This window comes from Lemur catta, chromosome 1 (assembly GCF_020740605.2).
Source record: "Lemur catta isolate mLemCat1 chromosome 1, mLemCat1.pri, whole genome shotgun sequence".
NCBI classification, from domain to species: domain Eukaryota; kingdom Metazoa; phylum Chordata; class Mammalia; order Primates; family Lemuridae; genus Lemur; species Lemur catta.
In genome coordinates, this window is record NC_059128.1 from 2,457,633 (window position 1) to 2,471,075 (window position 13,443).

General features: G+C 41.9%; 1 protein-coding gene across 5 annotated transcripts in view; it reads right to left on the minus strand.

Moving 5' to 3' along the window:
* MARK3 (microtubule affinity regulating kinase 3) overlaps window positions 1–13,443 on the minus strand; it is a 90,741-nt gene that overhangs the window by 34,833 nt on the left and 42,465 nt on the right. For all 5 annotated transcript variants that reach the window (XM_045560266.1, XM_045560255.1, XM_045560246.1 and 2 more), the window contains exons 4-6: window positions 8,442–8,490; window positions 5,769–5,834; window positions 818–888 (exon numbers count right to left, since the gene is read on the minus strand). In XM_045560266.1, the coding sequence (XP_045416222.1) occupies window positions 818–888; window positions 5,769–5,834; window positions 8,442–8,490 (186 nt within the window). The remainder of the gene's footprint in view (window positions 1–817; window positions 889–5,768; window positions 5,835–8,441; window positions 8,491–13,443) is intronic.

Sequence of the window (13,443 nt, forward strand, 5' to 3'; positions counted from 1 at the left end):
ACTCTAGCCAGGGCAACAAAGCGAGATACAGTCTCAAAAAAAAAACCAAAACCAAAAAATGAAAAAAGAAAAAGAAAAAACCCCTCTCCTTAAAGAGCAAGGTAAAGACAAAGCAAAGAGGAAAAATGACTAATTAACATATTGTCAGGAGTTCGAGAACAGCCTGAGCGAGACCCTGTCTATACTAAAAATAGAAATAAATTATCTGGACAACTAAAAATATATATAGAAAAAATTAGCCGGGCACGGTGGTGCATGCCTGTAGTGCTAGCTACTCGGGAGGCTGAGGCAGCAGGATCGCTTAAGCCCAGGAGTTTGAGGTTGCTGTGAGCTAGGCTGACGCCACGGCACTCACTCTAGCCCAGGCAACAAAGTGAGACTCTGTCTCAAAAAACAAAAACAAAACAAAGAAACAAAAAAAACCATACTGTTATATTTGGTATTGGCTTATGTAAGAAAAAACTAAGAATCAATTTTGGGATTGTGTCATTCTCCTTGCTAAAAGCCTTAAAATGGTTTTAGTTAATGGAATCATAGACAATTTTTGAAAAGTTCTAGATTTTTAAGGCTCAGTAGTCAAAAGGAAAGTTAAGGGTCTAATGTCGACATTACAAAGCTGGGAATAGAGCCCATGGCTACCTCTAGCACAGCACCTTAGGCACGAAGGGCGCTTGATACATTTCGGTTGAGCTGAGTGGCCCATCCCTGCCATCCAGTGAGCCTGCTAAGCATTCACAGAGGCAAACCCTTGTTTGCTTCAGGGTCTAAGCAGGGTCACTTTATTAAAGTGACAAACTAAAGATACAGTAATTCATACCTGTCTAAATTTAGCTCTTGCTTCCTTTTCCTTCATTCTTCCATGTGCAACCAAATAGTCAAATACTTCACCTATAATTAGGAGAAAAACAAAGTAAGGAGAAGTCCCACTTCTCAGCATTCATTTTCCCATAAACTGACAGCGTCTCACTTTCACCAATGCTCTAATTTTTAAATACAGGCATGAAATTAGCCAGAAAGATGTGGAATTTATTTATTTATTTATTTTTTGAGACAGAGTCTCACTCTGTTGCCCGGGCTAGAGTGAGTGCCGTGGCGTCAGCCTTGCTCACAGCAACCTCAAACTCCTGGGCTCAAGCGATCCTACTGCCTCAGCCTCCCGAGTAGCTGGGACTACAGGCATGCGCCACCATGCCCGGCTAATTTTTTCCATATATATTTTTAGTTGGCCAGATAATTTATTTCTATTTTTTTAGTAGAGACGGGGTCTCGCTCAGGCTAGTCTCGAACTCCTGACCTCAAGCGATCCACCCGCCTCAGCCTCCCAGAGGGCTAGGATTACAGGCGTGAGCCACCGCGCCCGGCCAAGATGTGGAATTTAAACTAAGCTGGCCTTAAGTTCAACTACACGCATTTAACCTCACCAATAAAATCTTTAAGCTGGAGAAAAGCCTTACAATTAAACTCTCATATGCTTAAGTCATATAACTTTTATTTTAAATGGTGTTTTCAATATGCTGTAATAAACACTGAGCAATGAAAACTGAAAGTCAAAGTGGATATAATTATGTGTTGTTAAAAGAGGATGTCTTCACTGACATCCAATGCATTTCCTGAGTATATTCATTCATTCAACAAATGTGTACTGCGGGCCGATTAACCGCCAGGCACTGTTCTAGGCTCTGGGAAACACAGCGGTGAACACAGGAAAGTCCCTTTCCTCATGGGGTTCCTGTCCAGGAGGGGGAGACAGACAATAAACAGATCAATCTATAGTATGTCAGAGGACACCCAGTGCTGGGGAGAAAAAGCAGGGGAAAGAAACGGAGGGAGGGAGGGAAAGAAGGAGGGGGGGGAGAGAGAGAGAGAGAGAGAGAGAGAGAGAGTGTGTGTGTGTGTGTGTGTGTGTGTGTGTGCGTGCTCACCCACTTGCCTGCTGGTGTTCTGCTGACTACTTGAGGAATGGACAACGCAGTTCTCTGAGGTAAGATTCTGTGGCAAGTAAGGAACAGCAAGGAGGCCATAGGGTTGGGAAGCGTGAGAAAGGGGAAGAGTCCCACGGGCCTTGGTAAGGACTCCGGCTTTACTCTAAGTGAGCCCAGAAGCAGAGACGATAAAAGGAACGACCTCTTAAAAAGATCTCGGGCTCATTATGTGTGTACATACCCATTCCCTCCCCCCCCCATCTGCCCGACGCCCCACGAATGTTACTACTTAGGTGTTGATCAGTTAAAACCAATTTGATGGTGAGTACATGTGGTGCTTATTTTTCCATTCTTGAGATACTTCACTTAGTAGAATGGGTTCCAGCTCTATCCAGGATAATACAAGAGGTGCTATATCACCATTGTACCCCCATAATATGCTGAAATAATAAACAAACAAACAAACAAATAAATAAATAAATGTTGGAAAAAATAAATGATCTCAGGCTGCCATGAAGGGAAAGAGGTCAGGATGAAGGGGAGGGACAGAGAGACCCATCGGGACACTAGGCCTACGGTGAAGCCAAGCATGAGCGCGACTGGGACAAGAACAGGAAGTGCGGTGGTGGTGAGAAATGGGGGCTCGGGACACAGCGAGGGTGAAGCCAACAGAACTCATGGATGGACATCTTGGTGGCAGTTCATACAATATTAATCCTTTGAGGAAGACAGGTGACATTTTGGGGAATGTATTATTAGTACTGCCAACTGCTTATCAATTTAGAATAAAGAAACACCACCTCTGAAACCAACGGAGAAGAACACGGATTTAGAAAATTAGATATGAAGTGCTTCTGGCAAAGAACACGTCTACTTCGTACACACGAGGAATATCTCCATCAGCTTAGTGACAACATTCAACGACAATATTCTGATACTTGAATCGTACATGAATGTCTGTGACTTTTTAAACCCTTAACCCTAACTCTGAATAAATCAGTTTTAAATAGTCGATAGGCATAAATATTTTCATCTTATCATTTGATTGTATAATGATCTTTTAACAGGCATTATGTACTGTCAATTTACACTTCCCAATTCATTTAACTACAATGAATTAGGAAGTTAAATGTCAGCTCAGTAAAAAGTCAGCATTTTCTGAGCGAATGACCTTTCTATTTGCAGAAAAGAACACAATGTCAAAGCAAGTGGTTAATCAGTGAAAACAACTAAAGATATGTGCAGTCATACAGAAAACAGTTTTGACGTTAAAAAATTAATGTATTAAGCTCACTAGCGGCTGTACAGTAACAGATAAAGTCCAAGTCTGTGCATATGATTTTAAAATATTTTTTCTAAATCCAAATGCCAAATAAGCCTCTTAAGAGATTTCTGGAACCATGAAGTCACACTCATAACCACTAAGTTACACATCGGTTCAACTTTTAAACCAGGCATTCAACCTGCAGCTTTCTTTTTATTCTTTATTAAAAATGTTTTAACACTCAGATTAAACAGCTGAACTGAAACCCTCCAGGGCTTTATTAGAGAGAGAGAGGAAAAACAACCAACATGCAACGGTTCTCCTGCCCAGGTTAGGGAACAGGCAGCTGGATGGACCCTGGGCAGCACAGTTCAGAGAGTCCTTAGTTCTAGTTCAGGTTCTGTAACTAACCAGCTAGGGAACCCTGGGCATAGAACAATCTGAACTTTAGTTTCATCTGTAAAAATCAGACAAAAAATTGCCCTAGATAATTTCTAAGATCCTTTCTAATTCTAAAGTTCTATGATTCTATCAAATCAAAATAACAAGCCTGAAGGGCGATGGGTAGGCAGCTTAATGAAACTTTTCATAAAGGCAAATACATCAACAGTGACAAAGATATCCTGGAGAGTGACAGTGCTTTGCTGAGCTGATTAAAACAAACAGCCCAAGACAATAGACAACCACCACCATGGATTAAATGCTGTTGTAGTGCTGCTCAATGCACGGAGCCCGCTGGGAGGGCTAGGTCACCAAGCCCACTGTGAAGCTCAGTATGACATGTCACTTGTCAGGTCAAAGGGGCCTCTGTCTGGCTATACCCTATGCCTGTCTTTTTCAAAGCCTGTCCTCCTTCTCTTAAACCTGGATGCTTTTCAGTTGTTATTGTCTTGTCCCTACATGAGTAATCTCTTCCACCCAGCTACCTAAAATAGATGGGGAAGAAAGCCATGACACACTGACAAACTGCACAGGCTACGTGTTGTCAGAGGCTGGGGCTCCAGGCCAGGCACTGAGCCCACAGTGAGGCTTCCCAGCTCCCACTTGCTCAGGGGTAAAAGCCCATGGCTCATGGCCTGGCCACATCATATTGTCACTGTGAAAGTCAGAGGACATCAGGGAAGGGAAAGCACTTTGTACGCTGCGGAGGCCATACAATAAGGTTATGAACATTACTCTGTGTCTGCCTAAACATGAGCCGGAAGGGTTAGAACTCCATATAGATCGTTGGTCCTGCAATTAACTTTCAGTTCTTCCCAAAACTCCTGAAGTTTGAAAATCCCAACCAAATTCCCAAACTACACATTTAAAACATAAAATATACAACTAATAATGATTTAGGACTATGCAAAAGTGGTGTCAGAGGTATGCCTACTAAAACTCATTGTTTCTCACAACAGGTTTACACTCTCTCATTTAACAGTGAACTCACTAAAACTGGGCCACAATATAACTTTCTATGTCCAGGTTTTACAACCTGGATCAAAATGCTAATGATAAAATAAAACTACTATAGAGTTCAACACAATGTATATCCAGTAGTTTATAATTTCATACATCCAGTTCTTACTTGTTGAATATCTGCTACGTGTCATGCACTGTGCTTGAGGCAGGGGACACAAAAATATAAACAAGAAAGCTTCTGCCCGCCACCAACGATGAAACTCACATGTGGCCCAAAAACCACAAGCCCAGCCCAAGCTCAACTGTAAGATGAGAATCTTTATAAAAGATAGAAGCTATACACATGCATTTCAGAAAATGTCTACATTTTGACAACCTTATACACAAATAATTACCAGCCCTTAATCTGTATTTTAAGGAAAATCTAGTCATATGTCCTGTAACCATCATTTCTGGTCTTGGGAAAGATGGACACCAATGACATTAAAATCTGATAAAGAAAAGCATCTACACTACAGTACAGGCCTATTTCAAACAGATTAATGCATTAACACATTTAAACAACCAAATATTTGGGATAAACAAAGCGCGTGTTCCACACATAACACAACAGCATTCAGCCTTAGAAAGGGAGGAAACTCCGACACATGCCACACCACGGATGAACCTTGAAGCTAGTTACAAAAGGACAAACACTGCAATCCGTACATGAGGTACACAGAGCAGTCACATTCACAGAGGCAGAAAGTATATTAGAATGGTGGTTGCCAGGAGCTGGGAGAGGGGAGATGAGGAGTTACTGTTGCATGGGTACAGATATTCTCTTTGGTAATATGAAAAAGTTCTGCAGAGGGATGGTGGTGAGAGCTGCAAAACAATGTGAACATCCTCAAATCACTGAACTGTACACTTGAATGGTTGCAATGGTAAATTTTATGTGATGTATATTTTTCCATATTAAAAAAAACCAGGGCCTTGGATATTATCAATTAACAAAGCTAATAGTGAACCAGTTAATGGCAACCCATAGAATTGCTAAAAGTCAGCTGTCTGACTCTCATCCTCGTATATTATGACTCTGGATGTTAAATGAAACCTTAATTATACGGGGACTATGGTTGTGTATTTTTTTAAAAGAGAAGAAAGAAAAAAAACCCAATATATATAAATGTTCTTACCTCCACTTGCATACTCCATGATTAGGTAGAGTGTTTTTTCAGTTTCAATGACTTCGAATAACTTCACTGGGGGAGGGGAGAGGATATAGGAGAAAAAGAAACAAATGTCTGTATGCACAAACCAGGCACATATAAACTGTAACTATCAAAAGCAACTCTTTCCCTGTTAAAGATTTTAATAGCTGGCCCTCTAAAAAATGCTTTTAGGGGATTTAATCAAATGGTACAACAGAAAAGCTTTTATGAAAGCAAATAATTCCATAAAAATAATGATCATTTCTGGGTATTCAGTGAGACTTCAGTATGTCTTCAGCCATCTAGCAAGGGCTATCTGTGCTTGCTCCTTCTGTCAGTTATCACTGTATTTATTTGCTTCTTGGCTACCTGCCCTCCCACCAGCTCACCCTCTGCACCTTAGGAAAACTGGTCTTATTTCTCTCACCCTGCAGCAATCGCTCAGGTCTATTCACTCCTACAACTGCTCATCCATTCACTTGTCATTATGGCTTTAAGGATATAATTTCATTTCAGACCTTTGTTGCTCGGGAACTTATCACAACTCTCAAGAACAAGGTTCCTTTGTTACTGTTCTGAAGCCAGAGAGGGAAAGAAGCAGAGGGTTTATACTGCAATTATTTGGAAGAAAAAAAAACCCAACTTTTGCAGGTCAGTGTGATTTTGCTACAGCAGTTCCTTGTTACAGATAGAGAGTTTCTCTTACTGCAAATTCATAAAACCATAACATCAATTAGAAAGATAGACATTTTTTAAGCAAATCTCTGAAGCTATCCAGTCACCACTGTGCGTATCTACTTTATTTTGTTAATATTTACTTTAAAATTAAATTACACAAAAGAGGGGGTGATGCTAGTCTTTTATATTGCAGCTGATTTGCTGATGCTTTAATAGAGTATTTAGGCCAAACAAGTGTCTCACATAGTAGTCAATAAATGTTTGATGAACTCATGAATAAAACTGTTGTACCATTCCTTATACTTTGGTATGCTCCAACTGCCAAGAGAAACCATTTAAGAAAGTTAAGACACGTGCTGCTGAACAGCATAAAAATAAAACTTTTCTAATATTCCAATGCAAATTTTGGCTCTTTGGAGAAAACCATTTTAATGCAATATAAATTTTTAAAAATTTCAATCTATTATCAAAGATATGCCATTTAGTAAGTAAAGAACTCTAATTGGGGTATAATTTCAGTAACTAAAGGACAAAATAAATATGTTTAAGTTACCTAGTCCTAGGCAGTATTGATAAAGTTTTCGGGTGAAAAGTCAGAATTTGAAATCCAGAGTTGGCTGGCTAGCACCAATGGTTGAAATAAAAAGCAAAAAAAGGTTTTCTTCCCCCTAATATATTCCTTGTGATTTTCCTTTTCTTCAAATATATTATATTTCACTGATTCTATTTTAGGTAATATCCCTGATATCAAGATGCTGGCTTGGTAGTAGTATATAAAAAAATAATGCCTTTTAAATGATCGTAGCTTAGAGTATACAATCAAAATGAACAGCTCTGTGTAAAAGCTTTTTCCTTCCTGTGGTTCCACGTTATTCTTCTATTCCTCGTGCCTGAAGCATTCCTAATAGGCTAACTTTACCACTAAATATCACCCTCTCCTATCCTACAAGTGGTGTTGACAGTAAACTCACATGGACTGTCTTAAGAGTGATTTCACTCTGAAAATGCTATTTTTAGATTGTGGGAGCTATCCTGATATGTAAAATACATTTTGATATATAAATATATATGTAAAGTAGTTAAATAATTCACAAAGATCCTTATGATATATGCAGGATCAAAAGGTTTCACTGCCAGCCTGAGCAACAGCGAGACCCCGTCTCTACTAAAAAATAGAAAGAAATTATCTGGCCAACTAAAATATATATATAGAAAAAATTAGCCTAGCATGGTGGCGCATGCCTGTAGTCCCAGCTACTCGGGAGGCTGAGGCAGGAGGATCGCTTAAGCCCAGGAGTTTGAGGTTGCTGTGAGCTAGGCTGACGCCATGGCACTCACTCTAGCCAGAGCAACAGAGTGAGACTCTGTCTCAAAAAAAAAAAAAAAAAAAAAAGTTTTCACTGCATGTGTATAGAGTAGGGTCAGTATTAAGTAATTTGCATATTTTCGTCTTGTTCTTACAATTACTATGAGGGGAGGTACTTCCTCATCTTTAAACCTACCTAGCACACAGTTGTGCACACAGAGGACACATAAAACAAATCTTTGTTTTGTAAAACAATTCGTATCAAAATTCCATTAGATAGGAAGTATCCCATCTTTTAAATATGATTGAGTGTACATGTATTTTCTCAGGAACTTAGTCACACCAAAAAGTATTATACCTTTGAAAATATTAATTCTCACTTCCCATAATTCTCTTCTATCTACTAATGAAATAAAATTAAATTTTCTAATATATTAAAAAAGCAAATTATAGTTATGATTATAGATGTTTCTACTGCACTAAAGGTTTTAACTTCAGTAATTTCAAAAAGCTAATATAAACAGTCAACAATTTGTATATATATTTTATTAAAAGTGTACCAGAGGTAAGGGAAGGGAAGGAGTCTCTATCATTTCTAGAATACAGATTTAGCTTTGTGCCATGCTTTCAAGAATGCATTTAGATCAAAAAGTATTTAAAAAAGCAGAAAGTACCTATGTTTGGATGATTTAAAATCTTCATTATTCTTACTTCTCTGAAGAGCTAAAACAAAACAAAACAAAACAAAAAACAATCCCCCGAATATGTTATTAAACATTATATTCCACTGTTGCAACATAAATGTAAATTTTCTCTTAGATAACAAATTCATTGCTAATGTTTATTATTCCATAGCTAAGACCAATAGGAAAGTCTGGAGTAACTCTGAAGTAGCTTTATAAACTACCATCAAATACTTCCATTTATGAAAAACAGCAGAAGTCTCAAAGGGGGAGGGTACCACACTTTCAATTTTCTTTTGCTATCTTGAAAATATAAGACTAGACTCAGGCAAGAATAGGTTTTTATGATTAAATTTACTCTGATTCACTATCTACCCAGGGGTCCCAATTTTGCCAATCAAAACTGGTACTATCCCAGTGAATTATACCATGAGCATTCCCTGATAATTCCCAATAAATCTAAGAGAACACTTTGAACAAAACCACCTTGGGAAATCCTCACTGGAGAGGACAGGGAATTTAGCACGGAGGCTGTATAGACTGTTACATTAGTGACCCTAGTGAGTCACGCCTCACATGTCTATGCTGTTGCGGAGTGTCCCTTCCATACTGACATGAGATGTGGCCATGTGACGTGCTTTGGCCAATGGGACATCAGCAAACTCAAAGCAAGCAGAGGCTAGGTAAGACATCAGGCATTGCGGGGCTTGCTCTCTTGGAACAGAGTAAAGGAGCTGGTCGAGCCTCTGTGAGGATGAAGGGTAGTTTGTAGGCAGAGAGACCCACTGTCCTGATCGCGTCCAGCCCCTGCCCACCCACCAGCTGAATGCAGCCACACAGGTGGACCCACGTGAGACCTTATGAAGAATCGCCCTGCCAAGGCCAGCAGAATGGCCCAGCCATCCTACAGAATGAGGAGAAATAGCAAATTGTTGTTGTATATTCACAAGTAAATTCAGAAAAGGGTTATATTGTGGCCTGGGTTAGTTAATATGACCCGGAAACACGACAGGATTAGAGAGGTCACCTTTTTCAACCCCGTTGCCAACAAGAGCAAACCAAGAAAAGACAGAAAAAGATCTTCCGAGGCCTTGCTATCTTTCTACGGGGAATCTGGCCGGAACCGGCTGACCCAGGATACTACAACCTGCAGGAGCCAAGGGCTGGGAAAAGCCTCGGGAGAGAAGGTGCAGCTGGCCACGTGGAAAGGAAGCTGGTGAGAGATCACAGGACTCTTGCTCCTCTTGTCCCTGTCCACTGTGTCTCATCTGGAATTCAATCAGCAGCTCAGGGGAGATGGACATGGGCAGGATTTGACAAACCTAAGCTACGAACCTGAGCTCAGAACTTAAAAACGTGGAATCGGATGAATAACCTTTCCTGTCTAAAATACTGGCTCATTCTGAAAGGCAGGAGCACTTTTATCTCCAAGGTAAATACTCCTGCTGCTACTGTGGACACTCCCACATTTTGTGTTCCGAGATGAGGAGACGGCCGCCCACATCCCTGACGACCATCCAGGCTTGAGTTCTTTTCTAGCTCCCCTCTGTCGAGCTAACACAGAAATCCTGTTTTCCAACCCATCAGAGTTGAGGTGGTGGCTGTAATTTGAATCTCCCAATTACTTCCACAACTGCTCAATTAGAAACCTCCAATTTGGATACCATGTGAACACAGTTCAGGATACTACACTTAGAGTGACACCCTGACCACAGCCACGGCCACCCTGCACTATGAAGCCTCTGCTTAGTCCCCGACCCCGGCATCAGTTCTGGTCGCCCCAACTCCTTTCAGTTACTACAACACACTAAAAGTTCTTTTAAATCTCCTCTCCCTCTTCATCCTTGAGGTCTCAGGCAGAATCTCTGGAAGTTATCTAAGTAGGTCTCCTTTGTTTTACAGCACAGCCATCTGTTCACTTCTCCCCTAGAATGTCTCTCAAGTTGTGATGATATATTTGTGTGCACTTTTCTTATCACTTTGTCAAGCACACGGAGCGTGCCTGTCTCCCTTCACTGCTGCACACCTGAAACCACGCCTGGCACACAACAGGAACGCAATTGTTTGCCAAACGCCTGCATGAAAGACGCGACTACCAGGAAGGGCGGTCTGAGCGGCTCTGCAGCATTCTCATGACCACACTACTCTTCCATCCTGAGTGGCAAAGTGCTTGCCACAGAATTATGTTAGTTCTGATGGCTGAAGGGCAGGTCCAATGGAGGCAATCATTTTAAATCCCTACTAGCAGTGCAGTGGGACTGAAACAAAGTGAGTCAGTGCCAAAGAGCAGGAAAAGGATGGGCTCTTACAGGAATGTGAGGGAGGGAGGGCTCACCTCTGTCGAAGACATCAGGCACCGTGGAGGTACTAGACTGATGCAGGACTTAAAAAAGGATGTCCACGGTTGAAAATGGGGTGCAAGTGCTGTGTGTGTGAGTGCAAAGGTGGGCAGGTGTAACCAATTAAGGCACTGAAGGAAGCCCAAGACCAAGTGACCCCTTCTGGCCAGAGCAGTGTGTCTCCAGGTGTGGACTTCAGGCCACCTGCATCAGAATTACGACGGGGCCTGTGGAAACTGCAGGTTCCTGGGTCCTGCCTGGCACCAGATTTTTTTTTTTTTTGGTATTTATTTATTTAATTTCAGCATATCATGGGGGTACAAAAGTTTAGGTTACATATATTGCCTTTGCCACCACTCCCATCAGAGCTTCAAGCGCTAGCACCAGATCTGACAGGAAGACTTAGAATTTACTACTCAACAGGCACCTCAGGTGTGGTGGTTTTAAAGTGAGGCCATAGATTCCTCCCCTCAAAAGGCAGGACTCAACAGCCCTTCCTTTGGGTGTGGGCCGGACTCAGTGGCTGCTCCCAATCGACAGAATCCGGCAGAAGTGACGGTGGGGACTTCAGAGGCTGACCAGGGCCGAGAAGGCACTGCGGCTCCCTCCTTGTTCTGACAGGTCACTTGCTGGAGCAGCATAAGGACACTCAAGCACCTCCGTGGATAGGACCGTGTGACACAGTAGTGAGGCCGCGTGCCCACAGCTGGCGAGGAGCCGCAGTCTCGGCAACAGCCACGTGACTGTGCCCACTGGACAGCGGGCCTGCCGGCCCCAGTCAGGTCTCCAGATGGCTGCGGCTGTGGCCGACACCCAACCGAAACCTCTGGAGAGAGCCGGAGTCAGAACTACCCAGCTAAGTCGCTCCCAAATTCCCGACTCTCAGAAACTCTGGGATAATGTATGTTTTTTTCTGGACGTTGCTAAGTTCTGGAGGAATTGTTTTCAACAGCAGCAGATGAAACACCGCAGACACCACATTAAACTCTGATAACCCCTGAGTTACAGCAGAGGTCACACCAGGAATGCGCTATGAAAACACAAAGCAAAGATGAATGGGAGCAGCCAGAGATGGTGAGTAGAAGCTTAATTCTGTCAGCAGAAAGAGCAGCCAAAGACTCCCTAGGAGAGCAGAGTCAGGATATCAGCAAAATAACTTTACATGTTCCCCTCACTGTCAGAATCACGTATCGGGCAGAAACCTGCAGGCGGTGAAACCGAATTAATAAACTCTGTGCTAAATTAGACGCGGAGGACAGGGAGGAAGAAGCAGCTGACTGTTAGCAGGTGTGGGCTGTGTCTGAAGCACAGAGCCAGGGGCTCCACCTCTATGAACGTCTCTAACTTGAGTTCCACAACTGCGGCAGGTGAAGCTTGTCCAAACCCCTGGTGAGTATGCGCTGGAGCCAGGATTCCGACTCTGAGATGTCCATGTTCATCTACCTTAGAAATTTCCTACTAAAATAATGGACAAATTATAAGCTGCTGATATAGAAAAGTCTAGAGCAACGGTGGGCACTGGGATGGGACTTTTTTAAAAAGTCGACAATTTGCATGGAAGTGAGAAAGAATTCCAGAGATTTCATAATCTGTGAATCTGATGGCTGAAGATAGTTAAATTTGGGAAGGAAACATCAGCTTTAAGGAAAGTCCCATAAGGACTGTACAACATAATTTTTAAATTTTGTTATTATAAAAGGACACCCAAGAAGAGCAACTCAGCTCATTTCTACAATTTACTCCTGGGCTCAAGGGACACTCCTCCCTCAGCTGGGACTGCAGGCATGAGTCACTGCACCCGGCCTCTACTATCTTAATTCCACTTATTTCTCCATATTCCCTTTTCAACCTTTATAAATAGATACCAGTTTAAAAAAATATCAAACACAGACATGTCAGAGGAGTAAAGAAATAGGTCCCAATGGCCAGAACCTGGGGTGTGCAGGAATTATCTTTGGAAAAAAACAATTTTACCAATCAATATGAAAATAAAATGAGTACATAAAAGAGAGCACGGGGGATTGCAGACATAAAACTGATCTACATCGTACGTAGCCTGCCTTCTCCAGACACACCAGTGTGGGGCAGGAGAACAGGCCAGGTGGTCAAGTCCTCATCACTGCTTTGCCTCATTTGTCACAGCACCTCTGCTGAACAGAGAATGCATCAAAGGCCCTCTCAGATAAAACCAAGAGAGAGCTGACAAAAGTCCACAAATTTTATGTGGAAGGAATTTTCAAGAAATGCATTTGTGTAAAAAAGGAAACACAAGGCCATGCGTGGTAGCTCATGCTTGTAATCCTAGTACTTTGGCAGGCTGAAGTGGGAGGATCACAAGAAGTCAGGAGTTAGAGACTAGACTGGGCAACATAGCAAGACCCTGTTTCTCAAAAAAAACCAAACAAAAAATCAGCCAGACATGGTGGCACGTGCCACTGGGGAGGTTGAAGTGGGAGGATCATTTCAGCCCAGGAGTTTGAGGTTGCTGTGAGCTATGATCGTACCACTGCACTGCAGCCCGAGTGACAGAGCAAGACCCTGTCTCAAAAAATAAATAACAAATAAACCCCACAAAAACAACAAAAAAGGAAAATATAGGTATCTGTTTATTAATACACAGAATATCTCTGAAAAGACACACAGAAACTGATGGC